We start from the raw sequence: 12,342 nt of genomic DNA on the forward strand, positions 1-12,342 counted from the left end.
TAACAAAAACAAACTATTGTTTGAGATACACTATTGAAAAATTGGTAATTAATATCGATTGTCTAAATCATACCGCGCAGCCAATCACTACCTCTCTTCCCAAGCACAGTCGACACTAACGGATACAATCGATCTGACTTTGTTGTTATTGTTGTCACTTTCTGTTTCCGATGTTTATGCTGCTGCTAGCGGAAAAAACCTTGCAAATATGCATCTTTTTGTTGGTGTTAATTTTACGACAGCGGCCGGCGCCTCATCATTCTGATTCCAAAACCGCACCAGTGACATGCGGACGCTAGGTGATAGCAGCTGAAAGGAGGAAATACAAAATAGTACCGGTCATCTCGTGCCGGTTTCATCCGTAATGCTGGTGGCTTTAGTAGTAAATGGCTACTGCAAAACACGTAAATGGCTGGAATTCTGGACGGACTAACCAGGAAACTATAATCGGCAACTGGCACCTTTTGGTGCCTCGAAATTTTGGTACAGAAGCGGCTAATTGAATTTTCTGTTTTACCAAATGCTGCTGCTAGCGGAAAAAACCTTGCAAAAATGCATGTTTGTGTTGGTGTTAATATTATGACAGCGGCCGGCGCAGCTTTCAAGAAACATTTGTCTCTGCCATTCCATCATCTATGTAGCCCATCCCTCTTTCTAATTATCTGACGAAGCCTTTGTATAAAACGTATCGTTCGAACATTTCACCCCATCAGTTTCATTATTAAACCGTACCGGGTACATACGGACGCTCGGTGTTAGCAGCTAAAAGGAGGAAAAACAAAATAGTACCGGTCATCTCGTGCCGGTTTGACCCGTGATGCTGGTGGCTACTGCAAAGTACTAAAATGGCTGGAATTCTGGACGGAAACCAGTAAACAAGAAATCGGCAACTGGCACCTTTTGGTGCCTCGCAGTTTTATAATAGAAGCGGTTAGTTGAATTTTATGTTTTACAACTGCTGTTGCTAGCGGAAAAAAACCTTGCAAAAATGCATGTTTATGTTGATGTTAATTTCACTACAGCGCTAGGTGTTAGCAGCTGAAAGGAGGAAAGACAAAATAGTACCGGTCATCTCGTGCCGGTTTCACCCGTTATGCTGGTGGCTGTTAGTAATAAATGGCTACTGCAAAATACTAAAATGGCTGGAATACTGGACGAGAATAATCGGAAACTGGTACCTTTTGGAGCCTCGAAATTTTGTTACAGAAGTTTTGTAAAAGAAGCGTTGCAATTCCCTCTACTATTTGCTTCAATGGAATATTTTTTTTTTTTTTAAGAATACGGTAGTCAACCTCATGCGGTCGTGTCTTGAATACCACCCTCCTACTTTTTACACATTGAGGATGAATGTTAATCCCAAGCATCATCTATTGGTTCTCTGTGTAATTACAGCTGATCTGGCAATAACGGAGTAGCAACCGCGGGCGGTCAATCATGCTCATGCTCATGCTCATTAGTTTTTTTCTAAGCAAAACGAGATTTTCATAAGTTTGCTATCCTGCAATGAAAAGTTCCGTAATTTGACAACACACAAACGTTTCGGGATGCTGGCTTTCAAAAAATGTGCAAACAGCTTTCCGCGAAGTCATTGCAAGCCACACGTACAACTTCGTTCGGCATTTCGTCCCAAATATTCACCAAACGTTTTCTAAATGTGTCCAAACACAAATGCCTAACGTCGTTCCCCTCTAAGAATAGTGATGGGTGCCATATCATAATAGCAACATTTCTTGCCTCCAAAAACCTCAACGTGTTAAATTTGGTTAAAATTACATTATTATTTTCTGAGTTATGCAGAAATTTGTGTTCAATTGATATAGGAGCTCTCCCTTCAAGAAGCGGGAGGGGTGTCGATCTACCACAAAAATATTTGTTGCTCCCGTTAGCCACCACACCACACGCCAAATTGGGTTCTATGTGCATGATTAGTTCTCGAGTTATATATATATATATATATATATATATATATATATATATATATATATATATATATATATATATATATATATATATATATATATATATATATATATATATATATATATATATATATATATATATATATATATATATATATATATATATATATATATATATATATATATATATATATATATATATATATATATATATATATATATATATGTTTTGTGGGAACTCTCCCTTCTTGAGCAGAGATCAAACTATCATGGAAATATTGCTTGGTGCTTCTCAGTTATACAGATTTTTGTGTTTCGTTTGTATGAGAGCCATCCCTTCCAAAGAACGGAAGGGTGTCAATCTATTACAGAAATATTTCTTGCTCCTAAAAACCTCCACATGCTAAATTTGGTTCCATTTGCATGATTTGATTAGTTCTTAAGTTGTCTAGAAAATTGTGTTTCATTTGTTTGAGACCTCTCCCTGCCAGAGAATAGAGGGGCCTCAAACTATCATAGGAATCCTTCCCGGCCCCAAAAACCCCTACATACAAACTTTCACGTCGATCGGCTTTTTATATGTTTAGATTTATTATGATTATTTTTTTTAGGATAATCGACTTTCTGGGACTTTCGAGCTGAGACTGAGATTAAAAAAAAAATGGAGCAGTTTAAATATGTCATGCATTTTAGGTAATTAATATTTGGATTACGAACATTTCATGTACTTCTCGTTGATTCAAGAATGCAGGTGATCCGCCAAATATTTTGGTTCGAAAGTTTTCCTCCGAGCTAAAGATCTGACGGTCATCACGGAGTTCTTGTGAAAGCTTCGCGGAGCACTAAGTGCTCCGCGGAGTACCATTTGGAGACCCCTGCAAGTATTAACAGAGACTAACATACGTAACACTGGAACTTGAACCTGGAATCTGAACGATCATTTTCATAAGTATTTTGTTTTCAGTGCAAACAGGAATGTTTTCCCCGAAAAAATAACATGTTTTGAGCGCTAAAAATTGCATTAATTTTTTTTTTCAGCAAAGCTAAACTTCGTGTATCAAAAACGACCGTTCAATGACCGGGGAACGGTAAAGTAGCGTTTTCACTGATGACGCGTTAACTATTACTGAATCTTGTGTCTTTGAAAATACGAAATGATGGCTCGAAATCGGCCAGCTAGAGGGTGAGGTGGTTTATCGCATGTCTTAAACCAAAGTTCAGAAAAAAAGTCTACAAGGCATACGCATTATTACTATCTGCAAAAAAAAAGATAACATCATGATCCATATAGTGTCTAATTAAACAAATCGTGCCGGAGTTTCTTATTTTGTTAGTATTCCTCCGTAAACTTATTTGTAACATGTTGCGTTCTATCTTTTTTAACAACTGGTCATTTTGATACCTGAAAGCTCAAACAGTTTGTTATTTATACAGATGAGACTGAATCCCATCACTCGGTATTACAGAAGCTATACGCTGTTCACGAACTCAGTGTTCACCATCCTGAAAGACATTTACTATTCACTTCATAATTTTGTCAATATGCCTTTATTTCATAACATTTTTTAATAGTTACATTCGTGCCTTCTACAGTACGACCGACTCTTGTGGAGCATCTATGTTTCGAAGGAAAATAAAACGAAAACGAACCATGTTGCACTTGCCACCACATCCAACTAATCGAGAGCTATGTAAAACTCCGCTCATTAAACAGAATCATTGAGGAAATATGCATATTATCTTAGTAACATCATTACTTGTGTGAACAATGGTTTTATGCATTGAGTTTCGTCTAGTTTACGACGACTTATTTTGTGTTGTATTCGTCGCATTATGCATTGCAGGCTGATCAGCTATAAAAATGTATTCTACCGAATAACTTATTAATTCTATTGATAATCACATATATGATGTTGATCGTCTGCAAGTAAAAGCAAAGAAAATAAATGACCAACGGGAAATGTTCACCTTTTGGAAGCTTACTAGTTGCACCAACGAAAGCTAACTAGCTCTACACATCGCCTGATCGGGAGCGAACGAATCGAACGGATCGCACTGCATTCGGTTTTGATTCTCATTGACCGTTCCGACGATCTCGTCTACCCGGTGCTTCGGTTGTGACTCGAACGCCTGTGGAGACCAGAGACGAACCTCGTGATCAATCCCACTGGTTGCCAGCATGCACACGTAAGGATGGGGCTGAATACAGTTCACGATCATCTCATCAGCTTGGTAGATCGAAGCGATCATACCACTGTCTCTCTCCCAAATGAAGAAATTTCCATCGTCGGATCTACAAGATTATAAATTTGGAATCAGTTTCAGATAAAACTCATATTGCGAAGGAAAACTAAATGCTGCACTAACCCAGCCACAATGTAGTTAGAGTCACCAAAATAATTAGCTTCCTTGATATCCGTCTTTGTATTGCAATGCCCCACAAAGCGATCCTCATAATCTAACGCAGACGCTCGCCAAATCTAAAATCACAATAGATGAAAATTATGGAAATCGTCATGGACACAATCATACCAATTCATTGTCCGAAAACTGATCCGTTTCGGATTCAACCGTTCGTTCCCGTTGTCTCTGCCGTTGCTTCTCCATCTCTGTCTCGATGTCCTTTTCCAGCATCAGCACGCCGTGATTTTTCGCGTACGAAGGAAACCTTTGCACTAACTCGACTAAACAAGCCGAAGCATTTGTGAGTTGCCCTAGCTTAAGCAGAGCCCGGGCCAGTCGGAAGTGAGCTTTAACATAGTGCGGATCGAGTCGCAGCGCTCGATGACAGTCACGGACGGCGGCATAGACATCACCATACCTAGAAACGAAATAAGCCAATCTTTAGAAACATGTAAAACGTATAACACTTCTAACTGGGTACCAGTTTCTTTTCATCAACGCTGTAGCTCTATTCAAATAGAGAATTGAGCAATCCTTTTCCTGTGCTTTCCGAATGGCTACCGTGTATTGCTGAATCGCTTGCTGGTACCGTTCCTTTTCCAAGTTGGCATTGCCTTCCTTTTTCATCTTTTCTACATCTGGTGGAAGTTTGTGTTTGACTCTCTCGCCGTTGGTGGTCGTACCGTTCGTTCCGTTGATGGGTTCCGTTAGTTTCGGTAATTGTAGGAACTGCAATCAAATATTTTATACAGTAGGACAAATTTGAAAAATCTTCGTTTACCCACCATCGGTTCCTTGGGTCGGTTTAAATCATACAGGTAAATCTGCTCCGATCCCATATTCACCAGCAGCTCACCTCCGTCCGGACTAAAGGTCAGATAAGTAATTGCTTTCTGATTTAAAAACGAATACACCGTGTCCTTGTTTTTTCTCAAATGTCCGGGACAGTAGTACTGTACGCAGCCATCCCGTGGAACATTGTCGGTATTACTCGCATTCGGCTTTAGATCCGTGTTGGCAGTGAGCTTTGGGAGGAAAAAAAAAACAAAGAAATATTTATTATATATTTGATAAGGTGGTTTTCTCTCTGAGTTAAGCAAAAAATATCGATTGTATAACAATTCCTCGAAAACTATTCCCCAGAAAATAAAACGCCGAAGCTTTTTCCCCAGAAAACAAAATCCCAGAATGTACCAATCACCAGAAAACTGCTACCCAGAAAGTACTAATCCCCAGAAAGTTATTATCCGGAATGAACCAATGCCCAGAAAACTATTTCCCAGAAAATACCGTTTTCTAGAAAACTGTTATCCAAAAACGAAGAAATATGCATTTTTATTTTTTAAACATGGAAAATCTGTTAAAACTGAGTTTTTGTATATCTGAAATGTATAACGATTCTATCATTTGAATCAACTTGTTGTCAACATTTGTTTTCAACATTCATGGAGTAAATAAGTAAGCGCTTGACACCAGGCCATAGTTAAAAAATCAGAGAACTTTCAGTAATCGTTTTTCGCTGAATGAACATCACAAGTCGATCACAAAAACACAGTAGCGAATTGATTTCCGAGGCTCCTTGACCAAAAATCTAAAGACCCCTTCTAATCTTAATCCGGTTAATCTAGTTCACATGGGGGGCAGCCCCCTTGCAGAAATTTTCTCTGTGGAGGTTCGTTCGTTTACCTGGGTTGATGCAACATCCACTAGTATATATTAAACGAGCGGAAGGATACCCGGTTACAATTCCGGAGCCTGTTGAGTATACGTTTGCATTGACATGCACACCGGAAACGGTAGCGCCTTTGTAATCATGGCAACATGAATCCTTTCCTTCGAGAAGCCAACAAGAGATATCGGAAGAGTTTTCTTTTCTGTTTAACAGTCATACTAGCCATAGAAGTCTTTCATAGAGAGATTAGTGGGACAGGCTAGTAGAGCATGGCATTAAATTGCTGTGTCGATATTCTCTTCTTGGACCTTAAAAATCGAAGACTGGGGCACGCAAACTCTCAACAGCTTGTACCGAATCCGCAGAAAGTCTCCAAGGTTTAGAGTCTCTAGTCGATAGATCAATGTAGGTAAGGAAAGTCGGCAAATTAGATCCGTAACTTCGGGATAAGGATTGGCTCCGAAGACTCGGATGACTCGGGCTACGGGACTGCCGGGTCGCGGGTCTGCGGTCGTGCTCCCGCTTCGCGCGGGTGTCGCGCCGTGTGCCTGCCGGTGCTTCTGCCTCAACGCACTCCGGGGCGTCCGGCCGTGTGGTGGTGTGAGTCGCCCGTTCATCCGCCTCGCGCAGGCGTGCGATGCGCTCGCTCGCCCGCCGCGCCCGGGTTCATACGCTTCCCGGCTTGGGCTGCAGTTATCGATAAACAGTCAATTCAGAACTGGCACCGCTGAGGGAAACCTGACTTTCGAATTAAAACAAAGTGGCGAAATACCGATCGTTAAAAGTGTTGTTTTGCAAAAACCTAAAGCTTGATATGTTGAAGCAAGGATTCGCTACCGTTTTTAATTTAGCCTGTGCCTCTTGAAGGGTACTTACCCCACTGTTCCCCTCGATAAATCCGGAACAAATGTCCCCTAATGTCCCAAAAACTATGATGAATTTGTGATCATTTGAAAAAGGTTCGATCAAATTCGATTTAGATCTTGCGGAATGGCAGGTAAAAGAATTTTCATATTTTCATATATATATAACATATATAAATTTCATATTTTCGGTACGCAAGTGTTAATTAAAAATGTCAAATAATTTAGAATGTTAACAATATAATCACTGAATACTATTTTTTTTTCTTGTTACGGTGATGCTGGAGAATAGTTTCTGGGCATTGGTGCATTCTGGAAAACGGTTTTCTGGTAACTAGTACTTTCAGGGGTTTAGAGTTCTGGTAACTAGTATATTCTGGGATTTGGTATTCTGGAGAATGGTTCATTCTGGGGAAAATCCTTCGACACTTTATTTTCTGGGGAATGGTTTTCTAGGAAAAGTCGGACAACCAAAAATATCATGTAGATTTCTGTGGCAAAGTTACTTGTGAACGCAATTCAAATGTGTTATGTAATTGGGCTCAATCTTCAATATTTTTCTATTATATATTATGCGACCAGATTTCAAACTTCTACATCTGATGAAAGGTATCTCTATCCTTGGTTTAACCAAAGAATCAATCTAATGATGTTGGAAATACATCACCAATATAGCACCTAATAGAAACAACAGAGTAGTTAATTCTAACAAACCTTCATCAGCGACATCATCCTGCGGTCGTAAATCCGAGCGTAGCAATCGTTCGCTCCAATCGCCATCAGCTCTGGTCTCTGCGGGTTGATCGCGATGCACTTAACCTCCGGCATCTCGTTGATATGATTGCGCAAGTTTATCAGAACGTTGGCATCGTCGGCCCGGCAGGTGTGTTGCGATCGCATATCATGCTGCAAAACTTTTCCATCTTCCGCGGAGGACCAGAAAAGATGCGCATGCTTCGACGATGTGGCCAAACGCTTAACACGCTGCGCGTGGCAGCTGCATGTCCGTATAGGGAAATCGTTGCCCCGGTTGATATCGAACACGAAGGTCCGGTAGTCGCCGGCACCTGTCACCAGTTTGTGGTTGTTTCGCTTGTGTAGAAATTTAACCGAAAAAATATTTCCATCATGAGGCGTAGCCAGATCGTACAATCGTTTATGGTTGAATGGATCCCAGAGCATTACATGATAATCATCCGAAGCGGATGCCAATATTCGACCGTCTTCACTCCATTCTAGACAATTCACGCAGCCGTTGTGTCCTTTCAGTTCCGCTTCCAGCTCAATTTTGTCAACAAACTGCGGAGCTGTTTTCAGTCGATTTTTTACGATCTGCTCTATATCACTATAGTTCCGATCTACCAGAATCTGCGTCACATTAGTGACATTCGGATAATGGTATTTCCGCTTCATATAGAGGCTTTTAATAAGCCGGTCACTTTAATTTCTGAAACGGTTCAAATAAAAAATTGCGACTAATAAATTTGATTGAGATGTATTAGCTTCAGATTGATTTCTATATCAATTCCCAATCTAGCTATATATCGATCCGCGAATATCAAACACAATAATTATCACTCATTTCTATCTAATCCTTATCAACATTTGAACAGCAAGCAATGATCGTAAAGTCTTGAATGGAATAAATTTTCTTCACTTTCATTTACAATATATTTCCCAACTTAAAACACAGAAATACATTTCGAGCAACTTGCAACTCAAAAATAATCAATCGGTTCGGAATGTCAAATGAAATCTAACAATTTCGCGTTTAGATTCTGTACTCAAAGTAGCACTTCGTTTTGGTAATACAATACCTACCAAATCTTCTTTTGATTGCACAAAGTTGAATTTGATACTTTTAATATTTTGTTCAAAATAAAATTATTACAATATTTCAACGATGGCACAGAAAAATACGAATCATTTTATTGGTAGCCGAGTCGGAAAGGAAAACAAATTCTTCTATCGGTGATTTTACTGACAGCTCTTGCTAACAAATTGGGGGAAGGAAACTTACCAGCACAGTGGTATCGAATGCGGGAATGCGTCATAAATATTGTGCATTTAAACAAAAATTATCAAAACGTCGCTGATGAACTAGCAGCCAGGCTAACTTCCGATGTTTATTTTTGTTGTTCTCGCAACACTGCAACCATCTCAGCCGCCACGGCGCTGTCAGTCCCGAGGGAATGTCTTTTCCTATCCCTCGCTGTACATTTGACAGAGTAAAACATCGAAGGTACGAAAACGTCAAACCTGATACGAAAACGTCAAACCTGATACAAAAACGTTAATATCGGTCGGATTGTTTTCATTACTTTGCTGTTTCGGTTGGGGCTTAGCCCTTGCGCTTCTTGAGTAGACACCGTGGACCTGGTTATTATCCAAAAAAGTGATAAAACTCTATAAAAAACTCTTTATAACTTATATATGAGCTTTCCGTTCGAAAATAAAGGAGCGACAAGATTTTTGTATCTCTTCTTCTTCTTCTTCTTTTGTGAATATACAGGTATTCACTGTTTGGACTCGGTGATTTTTTTGCATCTCTAGCAAACACAAGCAAGAAAACAGAAAAGAGCAAAAACATCAGATTTGACGTTTCTATGTTGTACTCGATGTTATAACCCATTGCACATTCCCTCGGTCAGTCCGGCTTACAAAAACAAATACATTGAAATCATTCCCGCAGTTCATGTTGTGTGAACACGCAGCTGTTCTATGTATTTGTAAAGTCGGAAGTAAGTTCGGAAGTCGGAAGTACGACTTTAATTTAGTACTGACGCCACAATATTGTGAGTTTCACTGAAACTTATTCGCCGCACTATGCTCCGCAATAAGGCAATCCACGGGTGACGTTTTTTTGCTTGTACGTTTGTTATTGTTGCTGTTTTTCAAGCTGCAAAATCAAAACACGACCAAAACCGAAATCTTAATGTCGGCAATAATATCAAAAGTGATTTTATATTGTTGTATTTAGGATTGGCACTCGCGATACTAGAGCTACCGATCGGATAACATTTGTTTTTCACGCTTCTGGATCCGGATTGCATCCAAGTTGAGACCGATCGAACGGATCTAACATACATAAAGCTGTCATAAGTTGAAAACAGACTGAAATCAGCTGATCGCAACTGTCTCGTGGATTGCCTTATTCTAACACCAAACGCTCTTCTTGGTTGCCGAATCGATTTTATTTTCTTCGGAACACTGTAAGCAACAGCCACAACTAAATCTTCCTGTTTGAAGACAGCTTAGAACACATTTTTAGCGAATTTCTTTATTCCACCAGCTCACCTCGTTTTGACCTGGAAGCGCACTAGCTGCTGTCAAAACCTTTCTTTATTCGCTCGATTTTGACCCAGTTTTGACCTGCCGTGCTGCCCGAAGCGCACTGTAAAATTTGCCAGCTTCAACCGACCACCGCACGTGCTAAGTTCGTAAACAATTATCTGGCATCTCTTTCTTACTTGCGTATTAAATGGCGATGACGTTTTATTGTTCCTCGGCAGTTTTGCCCGCACACAGTGGAATAAAGAAATTCGCTTTTTGTATCTATGCCCCAAGTGGGCAGCAGTGAGAACAAAATACCACATACTACACAAACAGAAAAAATTGATAGATTTTCACAGATCTGAAGGAACAAGAGCTAAAGCAAATAACAAGTTTTTTGAACGAAATAAAAGTAACGGTTTAAATATAGTTAAAGACAATACATAATCGACCAACCATCGCGCAAAAGCACAAACACAATAAAACAACAAACGGCGAGATGGGCCTACCTAGGCCTGAAGCCAAGAGAGAAGCAGAAGCAAATAAAAAAAAATCTTCCTGTTTTGGTAACTCTTTCCAAAATCAGGTTTACACAATAATCTAATATAGACGGATATCATAATTCTCAAAACAGAAACCACAGAGTATATGATCCGATAGACTTTCCTCTGGTGATTAGTAATCCTGTTTAGTCTCCACTGTCTCCAGCAGTGATTTCTTCAAGGGTTTCCCGATACTTTAACAATGATGGTTGATGAATATAAAAATAGCATACATCTGGCAACTCAGCGCGGCCTTTGATTCCAATTTTGGGCAACCCGTTAAAAAATTTTGACAGATACATTTCTACGCATGTATCAACTAAATCGGGTACGTGTGTGATCGACCTACTAATCAACTAATTTCGTCGAATCGGATATGTTGACTGATTTCTTCGCCTAATAAATCGAAAAAGTAAATTGGTTAACATAGGGTGCAGATTTGGTCGTTTGATTAATCAGTCATTATTTTTTTACATTATCACGTGTCATTGTGAACGATCAATCAATCCTCAGGCGGAAAAGATTCTCGTGGTGTTTACATAAATACTGTCGATTTACTAAAAAGTCTCTCTAGAAACCTAAATAAAATGACTAGTAGATGGACTGTATGGCGGAATAAGAAAGAATATGAATTATTATTTGAATAGTTCAACAAGCTCAGAGGAAAGCAATCGCAAGGAAAAGGCGATATTAAACCCAGCTCCAGAACAACGAAAAGGAAAATCCTGCCATGACTAATATACTGTAAGCTTACTTTTAAAGAATCTTTTTTTTATAGAATACTCGGAGCAGATTCTACAACAAAACGACGATAACGATATTGGAACTAGAGAAGTGAACCTTAATAGCAGAGATAACGAAGACATCGGAAGAGATAGTATAGCACCGCTGAAATATAGACTTGCCTGGTTTGTATCGGATTATCGTCTCAGTGTTGCAGCGACTAGAGCTCTGTTGAAAATTTTACGTGATAAAGGGTTCGACGTTCCCATGAGCCGGATGACGCGATTAGAAACACCAAATACTGTATTACTTCCAGTTTTCATATCGCAGATGAAATTCGCAAGCTTAGTAGTAAGTTGCTTTGGTATTACAGTGAGTGTATTTTTAAAATCTTACTATCTAAATTTTTTAGACAACATCACTTTTGTAACGGATAAGTAATTCGCGGCGCTGGTGAGTCAGGCAAAGGCAAGAGCGTACTCGCAGCGAAGCAGGAACGCGAAGAAAAAGAAGCCGGAAACTGCTAAAGACGCCTCAGCCAGACAAAGCTTGGCAGTTGTCGTTGATGAACCTTCCAACGTAAAAGCACGTAGAGTGGATGCGGCTATGGCTTTGACTAATCAGCAAGATTCAACATATTCTGAGAATGAAATCGATTCTCCAGCTTTTTCTCCCTTAAGAACAAATTAATAGAGAACTAAGAGAAATAAATTTAAATACGGAATATTTATTCAATTTTTTTTAAGATTACCGATTAATCGTCCTACACTGAAAAAAAACTCACACGCTCATACCAAATGTTCTTTACACACGAATGTCAATAAACGAATCCATATCAATTTATCATGTCGACCCGTATCAATTATTTATGGAATCCACGGTATTTTGACGTGTTTTGACATTTGACGTGTTTTGGCATTTTAATCTGAATGTTAGGAGTTCGATTT

General features: G+C 39.4%; 2 protein-coding genes across 3 annotated transcripts; one reads left to right on the forward strand and one right to left on the reverse strand.

Annotated features, from left to right (window-relative positions):
* Nucleotides 1-3,448: 3,448 nt before the first annotated feature.
* LOC129731899 (WD and tetratricopeptide repeats protein 1) lies at nucleotides 3,449-8,841 on the reverse strand. Its single transcript, XM_055692266.1, has 8 exons — nucleotides 8,679-8,841; nucleotides 7,572-8,304; nucleotides 5,108-5,347; nucleotides 4,804-5,051; nucleotides 4,452-4,740; nucleotides 4,287-4,399; nucleotides 3,903-4,212; nucleotides 3,449-3,840 (listed from the first exon to the last, which is right to left on the reverse strand). Exons 2-7 carry the CDS (start codon nucleotides 8,268-8,270, stop codon nucleotides 3,921-3,923), a joined length of 1,881 nt encoding a protein of 626 aa, XP_055548241.1. The 5' UTR covers nucleotides 8,271-8,304; nucleotides 8,679-8,841; the 3' UTR covers nucleotides 3,449-3,840; nucleotides 3,903-3,920.
* Nucleotides 8,842-10,939: 2,098 nt separating this feature from the next.
* On the forward strand, nucleotides 10,940-12,092 carry LOC129730648 (uncharacterized). Of its 2 annotated transcripts, none has more exons than XR_008728892.1 (3): nucleotides 10,940-11,084; nucleotides 11,186-11,746; nucleotides 11,808-12,092. XR_008728892.1 is itself a non-coding variant. In XM_055690155.1 (3 exons), exons 1-3 carry the CDS (start codon nucleotides 11,300-11,302, stop codon nucleotides 11,823-11,825), a joined length of 405 nt encoding a protein of 134 aa, XP_055546130.1. In that variant the 5' UTR covers nucleotides 10,955-11,299; the 3' UTR covers nucleotides 11,826-12,092. The 2 variants fall into 2 exon arrangements, 1 of the variants encoding a protein (XP_055546130.1); XM_055690155.1 differs by having other exon boundaries at nucleotides 10,955-11,388; nucleotides 11,449-11,746.
* The last annotated feature ends 250 nt before the right edge of the window (nucleotides 12,093-12,342 follow it).

This window comes from Wyeomyia smithii, chromosome 3 (genome assembly GCF_029784165.1).
Source record: "Wyeomyia smithii strain HCP4-BCI-WySm-NY-G18 chromosome 3, ASM2978416v1, whole genome shotgun sequence".
In the NCBI taxonomy this organism is placed as follows: Eukaryota; Metazoa; Arthropoda; class Insecta; order Diptera; family Culicidae; genus Wyeomyia; species Wyeomyia smithii.

What these genes read in the sequence shown, in the direction of transcription:
- LOC129731899 (XM_055692266.1), bottom strand. Translation starts at nt 8,270, where the DNA reads ATGAAGCGGAAATACCATTATCCGAATGTCACTAATGTGACGCAGATT. An exon ending in AGTTTTCGGACAATGAATTG is followed by an intron (nt 4,400 to 4,451) that starts GTATGATTGTGT and finishes TTGTGATTTTAG; the next exon opens with ATTTGGCGAGCGTCTGCGTT. An exon ending in TCTAACTACATTGTGGCTGG is followed by an intron (nt 4,213 to 4,286) that starts GTTAGTGCAGCA and finishes ATAATCTTGTAG; the next exon opens with ATCCGACGATGGAAATTTCT.
- LOC129730648 (XM_055690155.1), top strand. Translation starts at nt 11,300, where the DNA reads ATGAATTATTATTTGAATAGTTCAACAAGCTCAGAGGAAAGCAATCGC. An exon ending in CCAGCTCCAGAACAACGAAA is followed by an intron (nt 11,389 to 11,448) that starts AGGAAAATCCTG and finishes TCTTTTTTTTAT; the next exon opens with AGAATACTCGGAGCAGATTC.